Here is a 25,667-nt window from a genome sequence, read left to right as displayed (position 1 = left end):
CATCTCTCTAGAGTTTCACTGTGTGTGAGTACCTTGTTATGGAGTGCATCTAGGTCACTTTCTTTTAGGTGGTTGTAGAACTTAAGTGCTCTCTTTTTTATTTTGATTATGAGTGGGTATCGTCCTAATTCTGCCCTGCATGCATTATTTGGTGTTTTTCGCTGGGTACGGAGAATGGATTTGCAGAATTCTGTGTGTAGGGTCTCGGTTTGGTGTTTATCCCATTTTTAAGACAGAGAGGAGATAGAGTAGGATTCATTTTATGGCGAAGGCTAGGTGAGATCTGTAATCGGTGTATGGTTCTTAGCTGAATCGACCAAGCTCTATTACACACAGAAAGTTTTTTGGCATTTTCAAATATTTCACACCAAACCTGAAATTTCAACCTCAAGATCACTTTCCCATTTCCTCTTAGCATCTTGTGTGTCAACAGTTGTTTTGGATCTTAACATGCCATACAGAATACTTATAAACCGTCTTGTAAAACCCATTGTCAGCACTCTCTCAATTGGAGAGGTAGTTGAATTAGTTCATAGCGTCTGAGAATGAAATCCCTCACCTGTAAAATTCTGAAAAAATGTCTGCGATGTAGGTCATATTTTTGTTGTATTTGATCAACAATCACAGACAGTGAGTCCAAGTCCATACGTCATTTGTTACTGTGACTCAAGACAAACATATTGACCGTGCGGCATGCACTATTCAGTTGTGACTTAATATTAAACATTCATTTGTTTAGTGCCACTATTTTCTATGGTCAATGCATGTTAACTAATGGAAAATTCTACTCTTTTCAATAGTTACATTTTCAGTTTCAGTTTTGAGTGGTAGGTAAGGTATCAATGCAGAAACAGAAATGGACCACAAGGTGGGGTTTAATATGCCACTTTGAAACACAACAACATTGTGGCATTGGTTTACTCTGCTTTCAAAAGAAAACAGTTTGTACCAAGTTGGTAATTGCATCTTTGACTACATGGCTTTACAGGTGTGGCTTCTGTTCAGAGCAAAGCTAGGATGCGTCAAAAGGCAAATATGCTGTCGCTCCAGTTTTGAAAACATGTCGCATGAGGTTAAGCAATCTCTATTGCTTTCTCTGTCAGCCAAAGTAAAGTAAGTGCAAAATAAGGAAGCATTTCTGAGCTCAAGGAAGGACAAGGAGGGAGCAGGAAGAACGTTGCGATTCACAAAGTACTGTATGTGCAGCTGTAAGCCATGAAAAGGAAATGATACAGGTGCTCAGGTGTCTGTCTTTGTGCTTGCCTGTGTGTGTGCTGTGCGCGTGGTGGTGTGTGTACATGTGCACGTGCTGTAGTGAGTCAGAGGTATGCGGTAATCTCTTGCCACCCTGTGCCAAGTTTCTGTTTACCTCCAATGTTCGTCTGTACTGCTTTAATGAACTTGTTTATCTCCTCCCTCCCTCCATTCTATTCTCTGTTTCCCTCCTCTCTTCTTGAGCGTGAAACCTTGGTAGCAACTGAATGGAAATGACAGCAAAACCCGATCCCAGTCCAGTCCACCTATACTGTGTAATGTTTTCTGCACGCGCGTGTATTGGGTTACACTATAATGTAGGTAACAATAACGCCATTCACCCCAGTTCATGTGTACAGTATGGCAGAAATACGATTTGAGAAAGCAGAGAGGAGTGTTATGTTAGTGGCGGAATGATTATGCGTGTTACATGATGATGCCGAATGTAAAGACTGAGAGCAATTAAAGACAGAAAGAGAGAGGGGGGTTATGGTGGGTCAGAGTGGGCACAACAGACAGTTTTGTGTGTGTGTGTGTGTGTGTGTGTGTGTGTGTGTGTGTGTGTGTGTGTGTGTGTGTGTGTGTGTGTGTGTGTGTGTGCGTGCGGGCGTGCATGCGGGCGTGCGGGCGGGCGGGCGTGCGTGCGTGCGGGCGTGTGTTGAAATTCTAAGTGGGTTTTTTGAGTGTGTGTGTATGACAGTGCTTGTGTGTGGGCTCCCTATTAACCCTCCTACCAATTCCATTTTCTTTGTATAATCCATTTGCCATGACAGTGCCCCTTTGAGAGAAAACCCACTCATCCCAGCCCACAGCTGCAGCATGTGTATATTGTCAATGTGGCCTCTATACCATTCACATACACACACACGTGCATGTATACACAGCAGTGCACAGCAGAGCTCTGACCCTTAAAGGTCCATTTGTACACTCTCACAGTAAAATTGACACCCAGGATTTTACTGTGTACACAGTTGCTTTCCAGTTATTTGTTGTTTTACATTTAACTACTTAAAGATTTTTTTTATTCTGGGGCTTTTTATGCTAGTATAGTACAGTATAGGTAGACAGGAAAGGGGGCGAGAGTGATGGGGAGCGACACACAGCAAAGGCCGTCGGGATCGGGACTCGAACTAGGGAATAGTAGGGATGCTTAATGTTGATTTTCTAATCTCTAGTGTGTAACATACTTGTATGCATTCTGGGTGTCGTGCATTGATTGAACCCGAGTGTACATGTGCAGGTGTTGAGTATTTCCCAACAGGTAATTCAACCTCAAGTAACAGCCCAAACAATCCACTGATAGCAGTGAACGACTACTCTCAGAGTTTCACTTAGATAAAGAAGGTTGCTTCTTGTGCAATCAACCTAATTTCAGTCAGATGGCTTTCTAATGAGCAAATACCACTGAACGTTCACTGAACTCTCAAGTGTAATCTGGAGACTTATTTAGCTCTTTGCGGGAGCTTACAGTAATAGCGAGAGTGTCTTCTCTTATAGTAGCTCACATTTAGGGATCAAGTGCTTACAAATGTCCCTCGTTCTTGCAGACACACTTGGCTATGCCATAAAAGCATATTTAACTCCTGATTGAACCTTGACTTTGTCACAAACATAATAAAGTGTGTGTTATCTGAGCTTTATGGCGGTAATGCGTACCTATTGCACTGTTGTTCCTTTCAATCACATCTCTCCACACTCACCTGCTGCGTGTTTAATGTCAGGTTCAAGAATTTATGTGCTTAACGCTGATTGATGTGGTTGTCGGGGCAGCACTGGGTCAGGAGGAGCAGTGTTCATTTCGTCTACTAAAACTGTGACGAAAAATGTTCGTCGACTACGTTTTTTTCCACTGACGAAAACTAAATAAAAACTAAGCTATAATGACAAAACTATGACTATAAATATATTGGCAATTTCCTCAACAAATACAAACTAGACTAAAACATTAGGGAGGGACTAGTGGAGAAGAGATCTAAGACATTTTATGTTTGGTTCCACTCGGGTGTTGCACAGATCTACAAGCTCACAACACGTCTCACTGCGATGCGTTGTGAGCTTGTAGATCTGCTGTTTTCAGCATGCAAGCAAGACGCCATCACAGCCTGCCAAAGAAATCTTTTGTCGACAAAATCAAATACTGGTCAGGAGAGGTAGAGTCTTGGAATGGGGCAGTTCCTGGTTTGCTCTCCAGCTGCTCCTGGCTTCGTGTCCTTGAACGAGACTGAAATTGACCCCTGCTCCCGATGAGCAGGTTGGCACCTTGCATGGTTGCGCCATCGGTGTGTGAAAGGGACAGCGTGAATTTAATTCGGAGATAGGGCTGAAACTATAGATTTGTTTCTCAACTGTTTGGGTTAGTGTTAGTGATTAATTTTTCAATTCATCTTTTTTTCTTCACATATTAACAAATCAATTAACCAGCGTTAGTATTATTGTTCTTCATCGCACAACAGTGTCATAAAGTAGTGATAATATATTATTACAAATGGAACCCATTTGTAACTCTGGGTCCATTTAATTCCATTGGTACGCTCTCAGAGTTAAATTTACAGTGGGGATTTCGCAATGTATGGATAGCAAGATAACTTTCAAGTCAGCCATCATCATGAATGGCCTTCTACAGTCCCCTTTCTTCCCTCCATTTTCTCTCTGTCTTTTCATCTCTCTCTCTCTCTCTCTCTCTCTCTATCTCTCTCTCTCTCTCTCTCTCTCTCTCTCTCTCTCTCTCTCTCTCTCTCTCTCTCTCTCTCTCTCTCTCTCTCTCTCTCTCTCTCTCTCTCTCTCTCTCTGAGATTTGAATAGCAAAGCAGTCACTTGGTTCCAGTGACACATAGTGACTGAACACCTACAGTCTATAAACAAGGCCCTGTATGTTTGTCTCAGAGAACGGCATGCCCTGCCTGTATACAATTCTTAGCTTGTTTCACTCTGCTACAATGCTTTCATTGATATAGTGAGAACAGGACAAAGCAGCTTGTAGAAAATTGCTGTTATGTTAAATACCCGGTACTCTATATTCATATTGCATAGAACTTTTCAAAAGCAGAGTTAAAGTGAAATAAATAGCACATAGGACAAACATAGGAGATAAATACATGTCAACAAACAAACTGAAGAGGATTAAGCATTAAACGTAACTTTAATCAGTAAGCTTGATCTCAGGCAGGGCATTCCAAAATGTATGAGCTCTATTTGCAAAAGGCTGGTCTCCTTTTGCTTTTGTTATGAGTTATTTAAATGTAAACGACTATTTTCATAAAGTCGATCTACACTATGGCTACTATGGTAAAACATTTTTCTCATCAGTTTAGTTTCATAGGTGGTATGCATTTCATTTATTTTGATACTAGACGTTTTGAGACCATTGGATTTGTGTCTCCTGCACAAATTAGGTTTGATTCACATCATTTTGTTTTTTGTATCCAAAACTATAAAGCCAAACTCTTGCCTCATCTGCATTTTATCACATGTTTTACCTTTTAACACTCTGCGTCTTCCCCTCATGGTTGCAACAATTATTAAAATTATATTATCTTAACAACAAGACGTACTGTAACAATACAGAACCTTGACTTTGAAACAATGTTGTTTGTACACTTTCTGTCAGAGTTAAAGGAGCACTTCACCCATTCCAAGCTAATAGAAACTTCATCCTTTCTCTTCCTGCAAAGTTAGCATGCTGATATAAAAGCCATTGTTCTGCCTTCTGAACTGACCACAGCCACATAGAATGAGTAGACAGAAATGGTGCCATCTTACAAAGAGCATTATAGTGGACCAGTTATATGAAGATTGGTTGAAAATGGGTGAAGTCAGTGCTCCTTTAAATGAACATTCAGAACAATACAGAAGGTATAGTGATGGTGCACTATAGTCATTAATAACATTCAGAACAATACAGAAGGTATAGTGATGGTGCACTATAGTCATTAATGCAAACCGTTTTCTCTTTACCAGTTGGTATGGTGTGTTCCGGTACCCAGAATGCTCTGAGTGTGACAGGAACATCAGAGATGCAGTATAACCTAATGAAGGAGAGGTACACGGACTGTGAGATCGTAATGGGGAACCTGGAAATCACACAGATGGAGCACTGGAGAAACTTCACATTCCTACAGGTGAGGAGTCAGCAGGAACATTTGTGTACATATAATCATTATTTCAGACAGAAGTCACAGAGATGTTGCCACAGACATGTATACAACAAGCGGGGGCGCCCGCTGGCCTAGTGGTCCAGGTGCATGCCACAACATTGCCACATTATAGGCTCTGGTCTGACAGTCCCGTTCATGACGACCTTTGCTGCATGTCTCTCCCCTTCTCTCTCTCCCTTGTTGCTGTCCGTCTTCACTGTAACTATCAATAAAGGCACAAAAACAGACATACAACAAGCAGATAAAATGACCAGAAACACATAAAGAGATAGCCCTGAATGATCATACAACAGGTCTGTATTTCTGAGAGTGTTCAAATAGATTTTTAAGTGTACTGTAAACTCTCAAATCATGGTGTGTAAAAAAGAAAATCTAATATTTGCCACATAAATAAAGACTTTACATGAACAACATAACTTTCAATCCATGCTATATACCACATAGATACTGTACATATCACATGATCACATTATAATCACAGAATCACCCATTACAGAACTAAATGCCCCAGTGAGGAGGCCGGGGAGGTGAAGGGAATTTGAACGCTGACATCTGAACAACCACGGTGTCAGCTAGCATGTAGAGTGAACACAGAGTAGTGACTGCTTAAACTTAAAAGGACTACCTGATTGTATTGTGCAGGGCGTGAGTGAGTTAGCTTGCAGCGAAAGAGAAACAGACAGACTGATTAGAGGGAGCATATTCAAATTAACTATTAGCGAATGAATGGGGGGGTCCATGTCCTAATGAACTATCGCTGCGCTGGATTAGTGCAATAAAGGTATTATGGTGCAATCCTACCTAATCAGCAGAAGGTTGCTGAGCCAGTGCTTGCGAAGCCTGGACGTGACCCGATAACAGCTCATCACTGGGTTTGTTAGAGCCACTATAGATGATGCTGTTATTAGACACCAGGCGCCACATAAACTTGACATCAGTTGCCTTAACAGTGCCTCACTCACAGGTGGGGTATACCAGCAGAAGTAAACAATTGACTGGCACTATGCCTCCTGGGAACGCCTCATGGCTCATTGTTGTATGCCACTTTGAGCTCTGCATGCTTTTCACTCTCTAAGAGGAGCGTGGCATGCTCTGAACAGTGCATGTTTTACGTTTACAGAACAGAAAAGTGAGAGAGAGAGAGAGAGAGAGAGAGAGCGGCATTTGAGAAATAGAATACTGGAAAAGTGGATTTCCTGTCCTCTCTAGATCTCACAAACATGATGCTACCTTTTTTGGCAATATATGTAATGTCATGTTCTTTGCCATACTGTGAGCATATCCTCAATAACTGTTGTTATTGAGGATATGCTGCACCGCGTTGTGAACTTGTTGATCGAGGAAATCCTTCCCCACGATAAAAAGAAGACAGAAAATACACTGGTATAGAAGTTATTTGAGGGACTCCGGCCCACCCGTGCACTCATGAAAGCCACCTGAGCAGCCATCAGCTGGGTGAAGCTATAAAAGTAGTTTCAACTTTCTCTTGACCAGAAAATGCTCCCTTTCCTTTCTTGTATTATATCAAACGAATTAACATAGACTAGAGCCTATAAGGAATATTGATATTGCATGCATGTATGGCATTTTCAGACTGTTCTCAGACGTCCCTGTGGCACAAAGAAACACTAAAACAAGCTTGTTTCTTATCACTGTCTCCATTGGGTGATGTCACTGTCTGCATGTGTACAATGAGTTCCCTCATACGTGATTACGTGTTCCCTTGAAAAACACTTTACTCTATTACACACTGTTGAACAGCCTTTGTGATTAATGGAACAATCAAGACAAACGCTTGTTGCCAGGGTGTGATATTAGTTAATAACAAATAGGCGTGACAAACGTCTATGGGATTATCTGTATCAAACTAGAGTGACTCTCAGGACACCTACTGTATGAAGAAAGAAATATCTGCTACTGTATACAGTATGTTTACTATGCAAAAATATTACAAATACATTTTATTTTATTGAAAACACAAATTGTTTTTAACAAGCGTGAGATCTATTGATTTGCTCTTTATTAAATTTACGTTTTGGTCGTTAAACCCTCATCAGGAAAGACAACAGACATGTCTGTCGTGGCGACCAAAACGTTGATTTTATAAAGAGTTATAAAGTTCCAGACCTCTTTCTTTGATTTTATTATCAGAGATCCCCTTCTGAACATTTGCACCTTTGTCCTACGCACTTGTCACCAACCTTTGAGATGTGAATCGGCTTTCTTCTAAAAGTTTATACTTGTACCAAAATATCAGTGCAGTGCGACTTGTTGTTAGCTTGTTGCTGCTATTTTCGGTGCCTGACACACTGGTATATATAACAGGCCTGTTATATTAAGTCTTTAAGTGGTACAATCTGCATTCACTCCATCACCCTATCTCTCTGTTCCACTTCAGTCTATCAGAGAGGTGACAGGTTACATCCTGATCGCTATCAACCAGTTCAAGCGCCTCCCGCTGGACCACCTGCGTGTCATCAGAGGAAACACGCTTTACGACGAACGCTTCGCCTTGGCCGTGCTGGTCAACTATCAGAAGGATGGACAACTAGGACTGCAGGAACTGGGCCTCACACGCCTTACAGGTGAACAGACACACGCACGCACGCACGCACACACACACACACACACACACACACACACACACACACACCCACACTTTAACCATTTATTTATGTCCTGCACAGAAGAGATGCATACAAGGACACAAATATTTTAGGTGCAGTAGGGTTGTCACTCTATGGGTATAAGTAACATTTTGCCTCCTTTTTGGGCATCCCAGGTTGTTGGAACCCTCTAACAACCAGTCAGGGGCTTGGCCAGAGGTTCTCAACCTGAGGGTCGCGAACCCTCAGGCCCGGGGGTCGCCAAAATGTTTTTTCTTTTTTTTTTCTTCAATGGCCGAAAAATGTAAATTAAGAGTTTACTTATAGTTCACATAGTACATTCACAAACTTTCCTTAATGATTATATCCGGTTTCAGTATTGAAAGAGTGGTGCCCGTTTTGGAAAGATGCAAGTTGGAAATGCATGCCCCACCCAGTTGTTATGTGGAGTTCTTTGTGAAGAACAGGCCAGCTCCATATATGAAGATCTAGGGGTGATCAGGTGTGATCAATTGGCTAATTTGGCCCTGTCCAGAGCCGGGGGCGAGACATGGCCAAAGCCTTTCTGGGGGTCCCCAGACAAACTAGCCTAGGGTCAAAGGTGCAGGCTATCTCTAATACAGACACTTCTCTCATCAATCACAACAATATCTGGTGTATTAGCTGTCAGAGATGTAAACGTGTCTGGGTTATCAGTTGAAACCTGGATGGAATGACACTGGAATGTTTCTACATTCTCACTGAGGATGCATAATATTTTGATATGTCCTTTGCTATGAGTTCCACTATTCTATCATGGCGTGCTATCATGTACATTCCTTTGTATGCATAACAGCCATTCACACACACCTATTCAATTTGTTTTTGAATAGGTCTAGAGTCTGTCATTCTTCTAAAGTGCATGATGTAATGATGTTCTGTTCTTGGGGTTTTCTTGTATTGTTTTATTTTGATCCTGCCTCATTTTAATTTGTTCAATGTTTTGATCTTACTGTTTTTAACCTGGTTTAATATTGTTTCATTTATTTTCTTGTGTTGATTGTTTTTTATGTACAGTAAAGCACTTTGGGCTGCTTTTGATGTCATGAAAGGTACTATACAAATAAAGTTTATTATTATTATTATTATTATTCACGACACACTTCCGACAGGATGGAAATGAAAATTGGCAAGCATAATTACAAAATGCTTTGTATACACAGAATAATAATAAGATTTTGCTTTGTAGTGTCGTTTTATTGGCATATTTTCAACATTTTGCCCCCCTCATACCTAATGGAATGTGTGAGGGTGTTTTTCTTATGTGGGAGAATGGAACGAGTACTATGTTACCTTTGATGGCTGTTAGTGTTGCCACACCCTCGTAGTGCTGCCTCCTCGCCCACACACCTGTCATCAGAAGGAGTCACAGAATAGACTTTAATGGATGGAGATGATGGGAAGTCCCTGGATCTTCTCTCTCCTGTGGGCTTTGTGTTTGTCATTAACATGACAAACACACAAGACTTTGGCTTAAAATTCAAGTTCAAATATCAAATGACATTTCACACGCCGACTCACCTGCCTGTTACAACTTATTGGTTATCTTCAGTGTGTGTGTGTGTGTGTGTGTGTGTGTGTGTGTGTGTGTGTGTGTGTGTGTGTGTGTGTGTGTGTGTGTGTGTGTGTGGGATGCACAAATCGGGGCAAAAAGGCTGGCAAAGTACTGTGCTGTCTGATATAATTGGCAGCTGCCACATATGACGGAGACGCTGTTACTTGAATATAACCTTTAACTGTACCTTTAATATTGTGTACATGTATGTTACATACAGAGATACTGGAGGGAGGGGTCCAGATCATCCAGAATAAATTCCTGAGTTATGGCCCTCAGGTCAACTGGCTGGACATAGTGAAGGACGGCTCATCAGAGGTTGTCATTAATGACAATGGGCCTCAGGGTGAGTGTTTCAGAGGCATCTCATAGTAATGACATCCATGTCTGTATATTACACAGTTAAATGGACCAGTTAAATTAACTCAGGCTTTTACTGTGTACATTTCAGACTTATGATATAATAATAGTCTTATAATAAAGTTGGAAATATAATCAGAAATGATGATGATGATAATGATGATGGTTACTTTTCAGAGCGTTGTAATGAGAGGTGCAAGGGCGGTCCATGTTGGGGGCCAGAGAGTGACGCGTGCCAGATCTGTAAGTCACATCGACACATCTCCTCTTTAAATGTTTTTTTTAAACCTTCAGTGTGTCCACCTGCTGAGTCTTAACACTGTCCTCCTCTCTCGTAGTGACCAAGACGGTGTGCGCTCCTCAGTGCAACGGACGCTGCTTTGGACGAAGCCCCAGTGAGTGTTGTCATATAGAGTGTGCAGGAGGCTGCACGGGACCACTGGATACAGACTGCTTTGTGAGTATAATGGCTAAAATCATAAAACCATGAAACCATAAAATCATAAAATCATAAAATCATACAATCATAAAATCATAAAATCGTAAAACTCATACAAAGAAACAGAGCAATAACGTATTGTATACTGTATGGTGTGTACGACATGATGTTCTTTGCACAGGCTTGCAGGAACTTCAACAACTCAGGCTCCTGCGTGCCTCAGTGTCCACAGACCCTCATCTACAACAAGCACACGTTCAAGTTGGAGCCCAACCCCAGTGCCAAGTACCAGTATGGCTCCATCTGTGTGACCCAGTGCCCTGGTGAGTGCCCCCTAGCAAAGTTTGTGTTGTTACAGCATTCCTTCTTATGACATTAAGTCAAGGGAGCAGTTTTTTTTTTAACTTTTGAGATTTATAATTTAATTAAAAAATCCTGCTCTTTTAGTCTTGTCAACCTCCTTTCTCACTCCGTCTCCCCCTTTCACAGCTAACTTTGTGGTGGATGGCAGCTCGTGTGTGAGGAGCTGCCCTTCTGATAAGAAGGAAGTGGAGAGGAAAGGAGTGAAAAGATGTGAGCCCTGTGGAGGGCTCTGTCCAAAAGGTACTCCGGAATACAGTCATTTGATGTCTGAATGCATGAATGAACGTCTGAATAAATGAATACATCTCTGAAACACTGTTACTGCTCCTCACTGGCTGCACCAATCTCTCTGAATTTGCACACAGGCATTTTCACACAAAGCCCTTTTTTCAACCTACAAGCTTTGTGCCACGTTGTGAGCTTGTATATCTGCTATTTTCACTAGTTTGGGTCTCTGCAGACGTTTCAGTCCTCTTTTGAGTCTTGAGCTGAAAGGTTTTTGGAACCACTGCTGTAGGCTGACCCCTCCCTTTCTCATTCCTCCCATCCTCCTCCTTGCAGCTTGCCGCGGCACAGGAACTCCCAACAGACAGACTATTGATGCCCGCAATATCGACAGCTTTGTCAACTGCACCAAGATCCAGGGCAGCTTGCATTTCCTGGTCACTGGAATCAAAGGGTGAGTAATATACCGGCTGTTACTGTTTGAACCTTGTGATGTTTTAAATGTGTTTGTTTCTATTTCTCTTTATTCTCCCCGGAAATGGTTTGACTGATAGCATGTTATGATGTTATAAACCTTTTTATTTTATTTTATTGAATACTTTATTAGATAGAAAATAAATGTATACAGCAACAGACTACAGTACTTGGTCTAAAAGGATAACACCAAAAAAAGGTTCCTTTCAGTCTTGGTTCCATTTGGGTTTCATTCAATTCACCAAAAAAAAGAAACATAAAATGATAAAACATAATGACAAGATTTAATATCATCACAAAATATAAAATACGTATAGGTAGGATGAAAAAAATAAAAAAAAGAGTTGGAAGTGAATATATTACCTCACCCTTTGGCCTCCTGAAAGATGGATTTTCAGGCCCATTTTAAAGGAAGCCATAGTCATCCGCATTCATCATGACAATGTTTTGTGTGAGTTTTCTTTGTTTGTTTTTTGTCAAAAGTCCTTATTTTTTACTCTCCAAATTCTGTCGATAGAGATGCATACAACAAGATTCCAGCACTGGATCCAGATAAACTGAAAATCTTCAACACTGTGCGGGAGATTACAGGTGTGTGCGTGCGTATATGGGTGTATGTTTGTCCATGCATGTGCCATTTTGCATGTGCCATTTTTTATTTTATTTTAGACATTCCCTTTCATAAGTAACCTAGATGTTTTATTATGTACTGTATATATATGACAGCAGTACTTATAGTGTTACTGTATTCCAACCATAGACTGTAGAAAATATGGACAGAGCATTCCCCGGGTCTAACATGAACGTAAAATGAAGCCTGTCAGTCCTTGCAATGGAAGTCGCCATCTTTCTAGATCCGTTTGGGCCCAGCTGGCCCATTGGCTGGCCCAGACAACGAGGCGGGACTTCCCCCCTTCTTCTTCGTTGGTTTTTATTTTGACTCGAGTGGGTTCATAAACTGTAACGGTAGCCACGCCCCTCAGAACATGCGCGACTTTATGGTAATTTTTTTTATAAATGGGACCATAATTCTCCAAAAAGAATATTATGACATTAGAAATGAGACTTTAAACTAGTGACTGGAAGCAAAAAGTATTCATGATCATGTTTATTAAGGTAATACAGTCTAGGTGAAGTTGACAGCGCCACAACAGGCCATTATATGAACTTTCAGGAAATCCCTATTTCCTTGTGGCTTCACAAAATATCTGTCTGACTGCCCCCCTGATTCCAACCTGAACAAACTGGATACATTGGATTTAATTTGCAGATATTCTCAGCATCCAGTCATGGCCAGAGAACATGTCTGATCTGTCAGTCTTCTCCAACCTGCAAACAATTCAAGGCAGAACACTTTATAGGTGAGCTCTTATTTGTTTTTGTTTTTAAAATGTTTTCTTTATGTAATGGCCGTTCACTGCATCTCATGTCACCATCTGTGCTTAACCACAATGTATACTAGAACTAGATCAGTGCCAGTGGTTCTCAAAATTCTTCATAATGATCCCCAAATTAATCCGTGGACCCCCCATCTGAAAAGATTTTGTGCCAGGGACATGATTTGCACTTTTTAACTATACCTTTTTCACAATGTGTGGCATTGTGAGCTTGTGTATACAGTAAAACTGATTTTGATACTGTATTAAATACTTTTCCTGGGGGTTCCTGCATGCAGACGCCACTTTGAGAACCACTGCACCATGTTATATGTCATCATCCCTGTCTCATAACCCTTTAACATAACATGTGTGTCCTCTCTCTGTCTCTGTTTGATCCCATTTAGAGGAGTGAGCTCTAAAAGGTACAGTCATGTGTTTTCACTCGTGCTGAATGATGTCTGATCACATTTCATACAGAACAGTTTTGCTTCAATGACAATTTTCCTTCGTTTTCTTTAGCATTTAGGCCTAATTTACCCAATTAAGCACTATTCTTATTTGTACAGCAAACGAAAATAGTCGACCCACAAGCTCACAACGTGTTGCAATACGCAATGCATAGTGGTTAATAAAGTCTATAGACTACCATCTATGGACACTATCATATACTGTTGATTGTGTATTTCAGTTAATTGTTGCCAGTTATATCACATTCTGTAGAAACAACAATATTTATGATACAATCCAAAGAGACAGTGAAAATGTATCCCCTGTCTGCCTGTTTTGGTGCTCCTTCAATTCACATGAAGCACTGGCCTGGCAAAAAACCTACTGTAGTGTATGTATGGCCATCTTTACAACACTCTGATTTACAGTATATTCTTTGCCATGCGTTGTGAGCATTATTCATATAAACACAGAACAATGAAGGTATAGTGGGTAAAAAAGAGGAATTAAGGGTGGTCGTCTTCCCATTTACAGATTGTGACATCACTGGGGTAGACTTTTCAGCAGTTTCGGCAGCAGTAATGGAACATACATTACAAGAGATATCTAGAGCAAATGCTCAATGTGCTGTCGCTTTAAGTGCTGGGGTATAATGATTCAATCATTGGTGGTGGGGTTTCTCCTGTAAATGGTATGTACGGTATGTAGCTTATCTAGAGATGTGACTGATTGGGATCTGAGTAAACACTGGGTTAATTGGTTAAATTTTAACACAGGCACAATATCACTCTTGCTATTTAGTAACCATATGAGAATAAGTTTCTTTCATTTAATCGACAATTAAACCCCACACCCTGCATTTTCAGGGGTTACTCTCTACTGGTGGTGAAGATTCCATCTATCACCTCCCTGGGCCTGCGATCACTACGCAGAATAAACGATGGCAATATCTACGTCTCGGGAAACAAATTGCTGTGCTACCATGACACCGTCAACTGGACACGCATTTTTAGCGGCAGCTCCCGGCCCCTGCGACGTCAGAAGAACACCGACGTCAAGGAGAATCAACCACATAGCCAATGTGGTAAGTCACGTCACGTTGGAAGCAATTGACATAATTACGGTTAGACTAACATGTCAGTCTCTGAAAGGTCAACTGACTCAACTAGAGACTGAAGACAAACATAGAATTAAACATCAATCCAAAGCAGTGGTTCTCAAACCAGTTTGGCTCAGGGGGACCTGTAAATAACCCTAAATCCACCCTGAATTACATTTACAAATGTAAATCTCTAAAACCAAAGACAATATTGTGCCCAGTAGTGCCACCCTGCTTCAAGGGTTGAATAGGATTGGGAGTAAAGTTGCGTCATGTCTAGTAGGTTTACTTGTACATCATGGCTGGGGGATGTACCGCCTCACGCTACAGAAACAGAAGATGATTAGGTGATAAGGTGACTATCGAAAACAACAACATGACATCATGCCTGGGTTCGATTCCCGCTCGGGGGCACTGTGGGTGCTGGCGGCGTGTTTCCTCCTCCGCGTCATCAGTGCCCATACCCGAAGGCGGGGGTTGGCGAAAGGGCCTTTCTGTGTGGAGTTTGCATGTTCTCCCCGTGTCCCCTAGGGTAGGTACCCTCACAAAAACATGCAGTAATCCTGGTCTCTAAACTGCCTCCCCCTGGCCAGCCGGGGCGCCTGATGGAGGGGAAAGGAACTGGTTGGAATAACGTGTTCCTTTCACGCGCTACGTCCAACCAGAGAAACTCCCCCCTGTCAGGTGTAAAGGAGCAACTTGGACACTCAAGCATGAAGGAAGCATGAGTTAAGTCCGTTGCTCTCCCCAGGTTGGCGGAGGGTGTGTAGAGCCCAGGATCACAGTAGATGATTGACACAGGGGTGAAAAATGGGTTACAAAATCGTGGGATAAAAAATATATTTAAAAAAAAACATGACATCATGCCGTGGTGATAAGTGTTACCCAAACACATCTCTCTTGTTTTTACTAACAACCGTTAGTAAGAGCTAAAATAAATAGGCCTTTAGTAGATGGTGTCACGCAATGACAATAGTAAAATATGAAAGCTCACGCATCACGCTACAAAACATTGAGAGCTCGTACATCTCTCTTTTCGATGAGTGACTGTGACACAATTTGCGCAAATTGATGTTCAATTATTGTAGTCTCCATTCCTCATCAGCTTTGGTCTCATGGTGTGTGTGTGTAGTTGCAGAAGGTCATGTGTGTGACCTGCTATGCTCCTCTGATGGCTGTTGGGGTCCTGGACCGGACCAGTGTCTGTCCTGCAAGAACTACAGCCGAGGAGGAACCTGCGTGCAACAGTGCATGTTCTATACTGGGTCAGTCTTCAAAACGTAACAATTAGAAAACTGTGTTTTGTTTTACAGTATGTAGCCCAGGGGTCATCAACATGATGTTTGATTTTCTTTTTTTACACACCATTATAATGTTATTATGTTGATCATAACACCCAATTACAGAATGCCAAGTCTCCAGGTTTTCCTCAGAATATGTATGACACCTACTATGACTACGCTATGGCATATTTGTAGTCCAAATAGTACTAGTTGGTCTCAGATGTTTTATTAGCAAGGACACCCATAACTTGAGTGTCCATTTTTTATGTCCATGGCAAAAATTTAATTTTGACCAAAATGTCCAGCATGGCGATGATCCCTGATGTAACTTATATCTTTTTTCATTTTCTGTATATTGGCTTCCCCTGTACTGTGTTTTGACATAATATTATGTCTCTCGTCTCTGTCTGTCTGTGTGTTTATCCAGGGGGAGGCGTGAGTTTGCCACTGCAGAAGGCGAGTGTATGCCTTGTCACACTGAGTGTGCAGTGCAAGAGGGAAAAGTGACCTGCACTGGGCCGGTATGTGCCTCACCTTCACCCTCCAGCTAACTGACGCCATTAGTTTGACAATCAGGTTGAAAACTAAGTCAGAGAACAAACAAAAGTCAGGTTCTACAAGTATAGTGATTGTTAGAACAGGAGAATTGCTCCCACCTAGTGGCAATATGTCAGACACATATTTTATGTTAACCACTCTCAAACCCCTGCTATTATTCTATTTCTGTTGAAATTATTGAATGACAGTATTGAGAAAATAACCTTTTGGGGATATCTTGGGGAAAAATGTTCATCTATAATGACAGATTGAAAGCGGTTAAGGTATACAGCACAGGCAGATTAATACATGAATCCCCAGACATAACTTAGAAGTTAACTCTGGTATAGCTATTTCCATTGTTCCTATCCTTTGCAGGGGTCATCAGTGTGTCACGGACAAATGTACTTGGCCTGCCCTTGTCCGTCTTTACATAACATTATAATGTTCTTATTTTGATCATAAGACCCAATTACTGAATGTCAGTCTCCACTTACTGATTTACTATGGCACATTAGGAGTCCATTTAGTTCCATTTGTGCACTCTCAGAGTTACAGAGTTACAAACCTGTAAAGGTCATTTAAGCTCTTTGTGTGTTTCTGCTCATATTATTGTCCACTCATTTGTACGTCCATGGCAGAAATCGACTTTTGACCACAAGCCAGCATGGTGATGATTGATGCTGATCTGTTGTTCCACTGCTCTTCCTCCTCTCTGCAGGGAGCAGATGAGTGTGTGGCGTGTGCCAGTCTCAGAGACGGTCCACACTGTGTGTCCTCTTGTCCCGAGGGAGTGATGGGAGGGGAGGGAGTCATATTTAAATACCCCAACAAACAACAGCGCTGCGAACCCTGCCACGCCAATTGTACCCAGGGGTATGTGTGTGTGTGTGTGTGTATCTGCCACGCCAATTGTACCCAGGGGTATGTGTGTGTGTGTGTGTGTGTGTGTGTGTGTGTGTGTGTGTGTGTGTGTGTGTGTGTGTGTGTGTGTGTGTGTGTGTGTGTGTGTGTGTGTGTGTGTGTGTTTGTGTGTGTGTGTGTGTGTGCGCGCATGCGCGTGTGTGAGTGCGTGCATGTGTGGCTGTATGTTAGTTTGATCATTTTCATCATGTTTTCATCAACTTTGTATGCTACAATGTGTGTTGATATGATTATATGAAAATATGTGTCTGTATGTGTGTTTTGAATTTCCCTTTTATTCTGTATTTTGCATTCAGATGCTCAGGTCCAGGAATCGGGGACTGTTTGGGTCCCTCCAGATCCATATCGGGGTAAAGACCCTAGCTCCTTTCAAAGAAAAAATGAATTCACATTGACATCGAAATAAATAACTTACAAAGTATCGACTGCTGATATTTACACATTCCTTGTTTTGTCTCCATCCAGTCAAACTACAGGAATAGTGCTAGGAGTGATCGCGTTGCTCTTTGTTGGATTTGCCATCTTTGCTTTGGTTATTCTGTACCGCCGAGGTCTGGCCATCCGTCGCAAACGAGCCATGAGGAGATACATGGCGAGTGGAGAAGTAAGTCCGAGTTCTGTTTGCATTTCATTATGCTGCAGTCAGCGTTTAAACTGGATTAGTGTGTATTAGCATGCATGGTCTCTTTTATACATAATAGAGCTTTGAGCCACTGGACCCGAGTGAGAAAGGAGCCAAAGTTCATGCTCGGATCCTGAAGCCTTCAGAGCTGCGTAAGATCAAGCTGCTGGGGAATGGGATCTTTGGCTCTGTCCATAAGGTAAGATCAAGCTGCTCTTTGGCTCTGTCCATAAGGTACTGTCTGACATCAACCGTCCTGTACAATGCTCTTCTCATTCCTAACACATTTTAACAGTGGTGGAAAGCAAGTACATTTACTTAAAGTACTGTACTTAAGTACATCGCACATAATTTTGAGGTATTTGTATTTTACTTGAGTAATTCCAATTTCCAATACTTTCACTCCTACTCCAACACATCTCAGAGACAAATAATGTACTTTTTACTCGACTACAATTATTTGAAAACTTTAGTTACTAAACAAACATTTACCACTTCAGTCCTATTTAAACTTACAAGCTCACAACACATCACGATGAGCCTGTAGATCTGCTATTTTCAAACTGTTTTATCTAATTTAACATTTGTGGAGTTGGTCACCTGACCAAAAGCGGTTAACAAAACTGGTCGACATGTTCTGTTGCCCCAACACGGGCAGAAACAAGGCCTTTTAACCAGGCTACTTACACACACTACAACTCGCTTACAATTCGCAAACCTGGCAACACTGTTCCGTGTTCTCATAGGCCCTCCAGGCCCGCCCCCACAGCTACTTTTCAGTCTCACAATCGGCCATCTTGCTTTTTACTTCGATGCGCGAGTGGACATTTAATGCAAATACATTAATTATAGCTCCAGCAAGCAAACACAAACACCTCAACTCCATCTCATTGTGAATAAGAATTCCGAGGGGAAAAATAATTTTTGGAACGCCACTTTCACCCAGTATGAAGCTAAATGTGGAAGCCGTGTGTGTCACACCAACACTGGTGACCCAGAGAATCCTGTGCCGATTCTCAGGCATCTGGCCTGAGGCACTGCCTGCGAGTTGGCTCTGCGTGCGCTTTTTCCAACTCTCACTGATTTATCCAGCTCACACGTCAATCACAGTCAGCAGCTCTCAGCCTGCACACACACGCACGTCTGTCTTGCGCACACGCGCACACACACACACATACACACACACACACACACACACAGAGACACAGAATAGGCATGCAGGCTAAGGCGAGTGGCAATTTAATGCAAATAAATTATTTATAGGTCCAGCAAGCAAATCATGATGGTCTGTAGGTCACAATCACATTCCGATTTGAGGGGTTGTGTTTTGTATGACATTTTGGCCAGTAGTTTTATATCTATCTCAGCTTTTGCCTGATAGCACACATGCTAACAGTGCTGACCACAACGTTAGCAGCATTTGATGACAGCTTGCCATAGCAACGTACAGTGTGCGCAGACCTAACGTGAGCTTCTGGGACAGAAACTTGCGTTTTCATGACAGCAGCAGCTGCTGCACCCTGTGATAGATACTGTGCTAAAGATGCTAAAGCAACACAAAACAACATCCACACGCAAAACAAACCAGGGACCAGGGTTGCCACATATCGTGGATGTGAGAGTGAAACAAGCAACCAGGTCTATAAAAATGTTAATAGGCCAGTTCAAAGTAGGTAAATCAGAAATGGTCCGGAAATTAGTCTTAAAATAATCAATTATAGTGTTGACTGTCACACTTTGTTGTCTAATGTTGTTTCAGAGCAGTGGAACTCAAACATTTCCATGTCAAGGACTACCAATAGATAAACAAGTCCAAAGTAGCTTATAATGATCAGACTTGGCAACACTGTCTCTAGGTTGAACGTTCGACTTTACAAGCTCACACATATGAAATATGTTTTTTTGAATCTTCAAACTGAGACATATTTGATGATAATACTGTTAGCACAGTCATCATACTCCAAGAGCATACAAATGGAACCAAATGGACCCTGATTTTCCCAGAGAGCAAATGGTATCAAATGGGGGTCTGTGGCCTAATGCATTTCAAACTGGGGCTTCTTGCTATTATATTCTCTGCATATCTTATCAACTTGGGGTGAATATTTCACCACAATACTTTACTGAATATTTCACAAGAATATAACACAAGAGTCAAATGTACGGTCAAATGTAATCACAATATAGGCTACAGATGTACATATTTATGACACAGTAAAATGTCGAAAATTAGTGCTATCCCCCCCCCCCCACACACACACACACACACGACAGGCAAGGCTGTTGTTTGCATCGTTAGCAGGCAGCAGCTACCTTGCCACTGCTCTCTGTGACTGTAGTTGTTTCACCATGTTTGCGTATTTATGAGAAATAAAAAACACTTTCTGTTATTGCAACGACACTGGGATGAGCCCGGCGAAGCCGGGCGAAATTCTAGTGTTTAACATTTTAGACTTATGCTAACTTGTGAAACAGCACATTCTTAAGTAAAACATTTGAGTACGTTTTCACAGGGTATTTGGATTCCTGAAGGCGATACGGTGAAGCTTCCTGTGGCCATAAAGATCATTCACGATCGCACTGGACGACAGACCTTCCATGAGGTTACAGATGTGAGAGAACCCACCCTCCCCACTAAATTAACATTTAATAGTTAATTTGTAATTTTTTATTTCATTTTACATTTTTATTATTATTTGTTTTTGTAATAGTTATTTAGCCTAACCTTTAAACAGTATCTGCTTTTTGCTTTTGCCTACTACAGCACATGTTGGCCATAGGCAGCCTGGACCATACTCATGTAGTCAGGATCTTAGGTATCTGCCCGGGTGCCAGTCTGCAACTTGTCACCCAACTCAGCACGCACGGATCTTTGCTGGAGCACATTCGGAAGCGTAGGGACTGCCTCAGCCCCCAGAGGCTGCTCAACTGGTGTGTGCAGATTGCAAAGGTAACATGCTAATAACACTGAGGAATCCATGGTACTGCGTGTGTATGCAGTGGTGTAAAGTAAGTACATTTCCTTAAGTACTGTACTTGACTACAATTTGGAGGTTTGACACAACATTTGTGTTGTATGAGGGGGAGGGGGGCAGTCGAAACACAGCCGAAAGCCATACAACAGCTTGTATCCAAAATGTTGTATCAAACCATGTGACTTCCATTGGAAATGCATTGGGGCGGCCATGACACTTACTGTACATCTTGCTTACATCTAGCATGCATCAATGTTGTATGCTAGATCGAAAGGTGTGAGTGAGGCCTATATGAATGTACCATTGTAAAGCGCTTTGAGCACTTGGAAAAGCGCTATAAAAATGCAATTCATTATTTACTTTTACTCAAGTAAATTTTGAATTCTAAACGTTTACTTGTAGACTAGTATTTCTATATTGCAGTATTGATACATTTGAGTACTTTTTCCCACCTCTGCAGGGCATGTATTACTTGGAGGAGAACAGGATGGTTCACAGGAACCTGGCAGCCAGAAATGTGCTCCTGAAGAATGATTACATCGTCCAGATCTCAGACTATGGCATCGCAGACTTGCTCTACCCAGATGAAAAGAAATACTTTTACAACGAGGTCAAGGTGTGTGTCTTTCCAATAAAGATATGGTAGTTTATCGTGGTAGGCTGAAGTATCAGATCAAGGTCCACGAGAGTCTTTGACACGGATTCTTGATCTTAAAGATAGTTGGCAGATAAGCTCTATTCTAATGTAGTTCACTGTTAAAATCTCCAGTAGCAATTATCTGCTGACATTCCTTGACAATTCATGCATTCGTTATTTATTTAGTGTGTGTTAATGCTATCAATACAATTATTATTTAAAATATATATTTATATTTTAGACCCCAATCAAATGGATGGCTTTGGAGAGCATCTTGTTTCGCAGATACACACATCAAAGTGATGTCTGGAGCTATGGTGAGTGTTGTGCTGATCTCCTTACTCTATTAAACTCTATTACAGCTTTATTGTCACATCACTGGTTTACAGGTGTAAAGAAGTAGGTCAGAGGGAGAGTACAGAGAGAGAGAGATAGAAAAATTAAATAAGCATGTCAAAGAGAACATAAAAGGATGAAGCTATCCACATGTACACACACATAAAACAAAGTTGATCAGTATGTACTTGAGGTTACGCATGCAAAGGTGGTAACACATCATTGGTAGGTCCACATAGCGGCAGGTTGTATACAATATATATGATTAGACATAAGGTGCAAAAATGAACCACTTAGAGTTCACACAGACGAACATATCCACATGAACATATCCTCATGTAATATGTCATGTATATCAGTGCAACCTCAAAAGGTTGGTGACAAGTGCATAGGACAAAAGTGCATATAATAAAAGGGTATCTTCAGGACGTCCCGATGTCCTTCCTGATGAAGGTCTAACAACCGAAACATCGAATTAATAAAATAAAAAGCAAACGTTTTTGCAAAGTTTCTGACAGTGTGCGGTTCCTTTTCTTTGTTTTTAAGATACCCTTTTAACCTAAAAATATCTTCGTTCAGGTGTGACAATATGGGAGATGATGTCATATGGGGCAGAGCCGTACGCAGCAATGCGCCCTCAGGAAGTTCCTGATCTACTGGAAAAAGGCGAGCGCCTGTCGCAGCCTCAGATCTGCACAATCGATGTCTACATGGTCATGGTCAAGTGTAAGTGCCCCACCCTCCTACATTGTCCTCTATTCAGCTGTCTCTGTAAATGACACCAACTACATGCATAGGTGTTAACTACAAATACAATACTCTAAGGGAGTATTTACATTTCTTATAGACTTTATCATTAGCAGAAAGAATTTCTGCTTTATATTTGTCAGCATCTTGGATGCAAATAGCCCCTCCCTTGTCTCCCAAGTCTTTAGAGTCCATAAGTTCCTTTAATGCCGTTTTCTCTGCAGTTGATAAATCATAGTTTCTGAAACTCATTATTTGTATTGGCTGAAACATCATGGTATTGATGGTCTAACTGTGACATATGACTCTTTATTCCAGGTTGGATGATTGATGAGAATGTCCGTCCAACCTTCAAGGAACTGGCTAGCGAGTTTACCAGAATGGCCAGAGACCCGCCCCGCTATCTTGTAATCAAAGTAAGGCACATCCTGTCAGCATCAGCACATACAGTATGTAATGATTATTTTTCATGAACAGAAGCCATGTTAATGTAGCACAGGCACAGGCACACCCATTAACACTTGATGAAATCATGAGATTTGTGTTAGAGGGGAAAGGGCGAACCAAGTAGAGAGTCAACTGAGGTAATGTTTACCAAGTTTAGAAGCTTTAGGCGGCTTTAATAATCTCTCTACTCCACTAGGGGGAGTGCAACACACAAGACCCGGCCCCAGATGAGCAGCACCAGCGGAGTGTGGACCTGGATGACCTGGATGGTGACCTGGAGGACCAGAACGAACCAGGACTGGAGGATGGCATGATGACCACGTCTCCTCACTACTTGGCACCTTCCAGGAGCTTGTCTCGTCTCTCTAGAATGGACAGTCACAGAGTAGGTGTAGGAGCAAAATGCTGTTTATATTTAGGGGCCAAGCCCGAAGGACCGAAGGCCCCTGTTGTTTTTATACAGTGTTTTTTTCTTCCGCCACTTTTTGCAGTGGTGGCAGTTCTGTGCTGTCGCTTTCCACGGAATTCGGCAATATGGTAGAGGGTCATGGAAAACGGTCAAGAACTGAATCTCACACTAGTAATTCGTCAAAAGACCTCTGACCTTTAGATCTCCTAATTATATGATTGTATCAATTATAGTCTGGACCCTTACTTTATGGCTTGGCCCCGTCTTATCGCTACTTGCAGCTATTTTTGTATTTGTGCACTGATTGATTAGTTAGTGATAACGGTAGGCATTGGTGGGAGTGTCTCTGCGGGTGGCTTCCAGCAGGTTACAAATGACGGTTCTCACCTGCTCACCTTAAAAGGCTGGCTTGGCCGTGGGGGTATAGGGTGAGATGGGAGAGATATTTTGTGTTGACCGCATTTCATATTTTGCTCACTGTTAAAGGACCACTTCACCACTTTTCAACCTATTTTCATATAATAGGTCCTCACTAATAATCATGATAAAATGGCACAATTTTGTCTCATAGGAGGGCTGTGGGCAGTTCAGAAACCCGTCCACCAGTGACATCATCGTTAGGCAGATGTTTTACAAAAATGGTTAGAGTTTTATTATAGTGAGAACGATGGCTTCCATTTTCGCATTGCAACTTTTCAGGCCTAGAAAGCGTCACACACCTTTCTTCTCCCATGCTTAGACTGCCGGCTGATTGGCTTAATGGGGGTTGCTATCAGCCGCAATACTAGGACGAAGACAATAATGACTTGTTTCTATTAAGGTTTGTCCTTGTGACAATTTTCCCCTCTGTCTCTACCTTTCTCATAATTATTTCTTCTTCCAAAGGTGGTTCTTACACCGAATATGGCTGGATACCTACCTATGACCCCAGGTGTTGATAACAACCCAGGACAGGTGAGTGGTTTGCGATAATAGTGGTGAAGGGAAGACAAAATAAATTCCTGTATGTCAAACAGACTAGACTACAGTCCATTTTTCAGCTGGAAGCCATGTCATCATAAAGCACTTTGTAACCATGTTTCTGAAAGTGCATTTTAAGTCAAGTTTATTATTAAGTTTATAATTTAGCCCCATTTGTATTTATCAGTTTTCCTCATTCAATGTTTATAAACAAGTCTTGTCAATATTGGTATCATTTAAGTTGACGATAAATCATCACACAAATAATTGCAATTACATTATTTAATTGCGTTGTCGTTGAACATAGGAACATTATGAATCATTATGTTTGGTAAACAAAAGGTGGCCTATACTTACTTATACTACTTATACCGATACTTAAAAAACATTAATTCTGCTATTTCCACTATATTTTTTAAATGTTTTAAAATAGATGACACTTTTTCAACTGGAAATGGACGATTATGCAAAAAGATAATTGTGATTAGATAATTATGTGACAGGCCTACATCTACAGTAAGTGTATGTCAATCCTTTTTCCCTAATGCACATTTTCCTTCCATTTCCTTAGCAGTCCTCCTCTTGGCAGTCACGCTCCCGGCTCGACTCAGCGCGGACCGTGTCCGAGAGCTCGGAGGGCCGTGGCACGGTGGTGGAGCTGGAGATGACCGAAGACCTGTCCCTGTCCCTGACCGGCAGCCCGTGCAGGAGAAAGCATCACCGCGAGGACAGTGCCTACATGTCCCAGAGGGACAGCATGTCTGGTGGACCATCCGAGACTCCGTCCCCAGACATGGAGGAGGAAGACCTGAATGAATATGTGCTCCCTGGAGACAGCCCGGAAAGAGGTGTGCCTTTAAACCACGTTAACCCTAGCGTCTCACTTTGTTCATGTCACATTATAGGCAAAAGGTTTCAGACATTTTCAAAACAACTGTTGGAGTGGGTACAGCATTGTGTAAACAGAGTTATGTCATCATTGCGTCGTTATATACATGTATGTTATACTACTTAACATACAGAAAAAGCCTCAAATTTAAAATGTGTTTAAAGGTAAATGTATATATACAGATCTGCAATCTCACAAAGCATTGCATTACGATTTATAGATCAGCTATTTTCATATATTCCTTATCATACAATGACACAATGAAGAAGATAGGGCTTAAGTGGTTAAAATCTGATACAGCTCATGGTCATCCGGTATATATAAATGCAGTTCATCTACCATTGTAGAATGGACAGCAAATCACAGAACAGAATCACATTCATTTACTGTATTTCAGATGTTGTTTTCTAGGGTAGCTCTAAGGTAGCAGCCGGTTCACAATCTTTCTTGGCCTTTACTAACTTTAGTTTTGTTTATTGCATATAACAATGAGAATACATGGTTGGA

The 25,667-nt window shown here is 41.5% G+C and overlaps 1 protein-coding gene across 3 annotated transcripts in view; it reads left to right on the top strand.

Annotated features, from left to right (window-relative positions):
* Positions 1–25,667, top strand: part of erbb3a (erb-b2 receptor tyrosine kinase 3a) — a 31,159-nt gene that overhangs the window by 3,838 nt on the left and 1,654 nt on the right. Inside the window, exons 2-28 of one of the 3 annotated variants that reach the window (XM_080786377.1) lie at positions 5,212–5,372; positions 7,807–7,993; positions 9,829–9,954; positions 10,146–10,211; positions 10,307–10,425; positions 10,589–10,730; positions 10,897–11,010; positions 11,332–11,449; positions 11,987–12,060; positions 12,740–12,830; positions 13,253–13,270; positions 14,162–14,379; positions 15,527–15,659; positions 16,105–16,198; positions 16,936–17,090; positions 17,435–17,488; positions 17,604–17,742; positions 17,840–17,959; positions 20,274–20,372; positions 20,525–20,710; positions 21,196–21,351; positions 21,614–21,689; positions 22,288–22,434; positions 22,774–22,871; positions 23,099–23,287; positions 24,197–24,265; positions 24,846–25,119. In XM_080786377.1, the coding sequence (XP_080642503.1) occupies positions 5,212–5,372; positions 7,807–7,993; positions 9,829–9,954; positions 10,146–10,211; positions 10,307–10,425; positions 10,589–10,730; positions 10,897–11,010; positions 11,332–11,449; positions 11,987–12,060; positions 12,740–12,830; positions 13,253–13,270; positions 14,162–14,379; positions 15,527–15,659; positions 16,105–16,198; positions 16,936–17,090; positions 17,435–17,488; positions 17,604–17,742; positions 17,840–17,959; positions 20,274–20,372; positions 20,525–20,710; positions 21,196–21,351; positions 21,614–21,689; positions 22,288–22,434; positions 22,774–22,871; positions 23,099–23,287; positions 24,197–24,265; positions 24,846–25,119 (3,423 nt within the window). Of the gene's footprint in view, positions 1–5,211; positions 5,373–7,806; positions 7,994–9,828; positions 9,955–10,145; positions 10,212–10,306; positions 10,426–10,588; positions 10,731–10,896; positions 11,011–11,331; positions 11,450–11,986; positions 12,061–12,739; positions 12,831–13,252; positions 13,271–14,161; positions 14,380–15,526; positions 15,660–16,104; positions 16,199–16,935; positions 17,091–17,434; positions 17,489–17,603; positions 17,743–17,839; positions 17,960–20,273; positions 20,373–20,524; positions 20,711–21,195; positions 21,352–21,613; positions 21,690–22,287; positions 22,435–22,773; positions 22,872–23,098; positions 23,288–24,196; positions 24,266–24,842; positions 25,120–25,667 lie in introns of all 3 variants that reach the window. The other 2 variants (XM_080786376.1, XM_080786378.1) reach the window with 2 other exon arrangements.

The sequence above is a fragment of the Protomyctophum bolini genome, assembly GCF_963924005.1.
Source record: "Protomyctophum bolini genome assembly, chromosome: 2".
In the NCBI taxonomy this organism is placed as follows: domain Eukaryota; kingdom Metazoa; phylum Chordata; class Actinopteri; order Myctophiformes; family Myctophidae; genus Protomyctophum; species Protomyctophum bolini.
The sequence above is the reverse complement of the archived record's forward strand: the minus strand, read 5'-3'. Positions and strand labels throughout refer to the sequence as shown.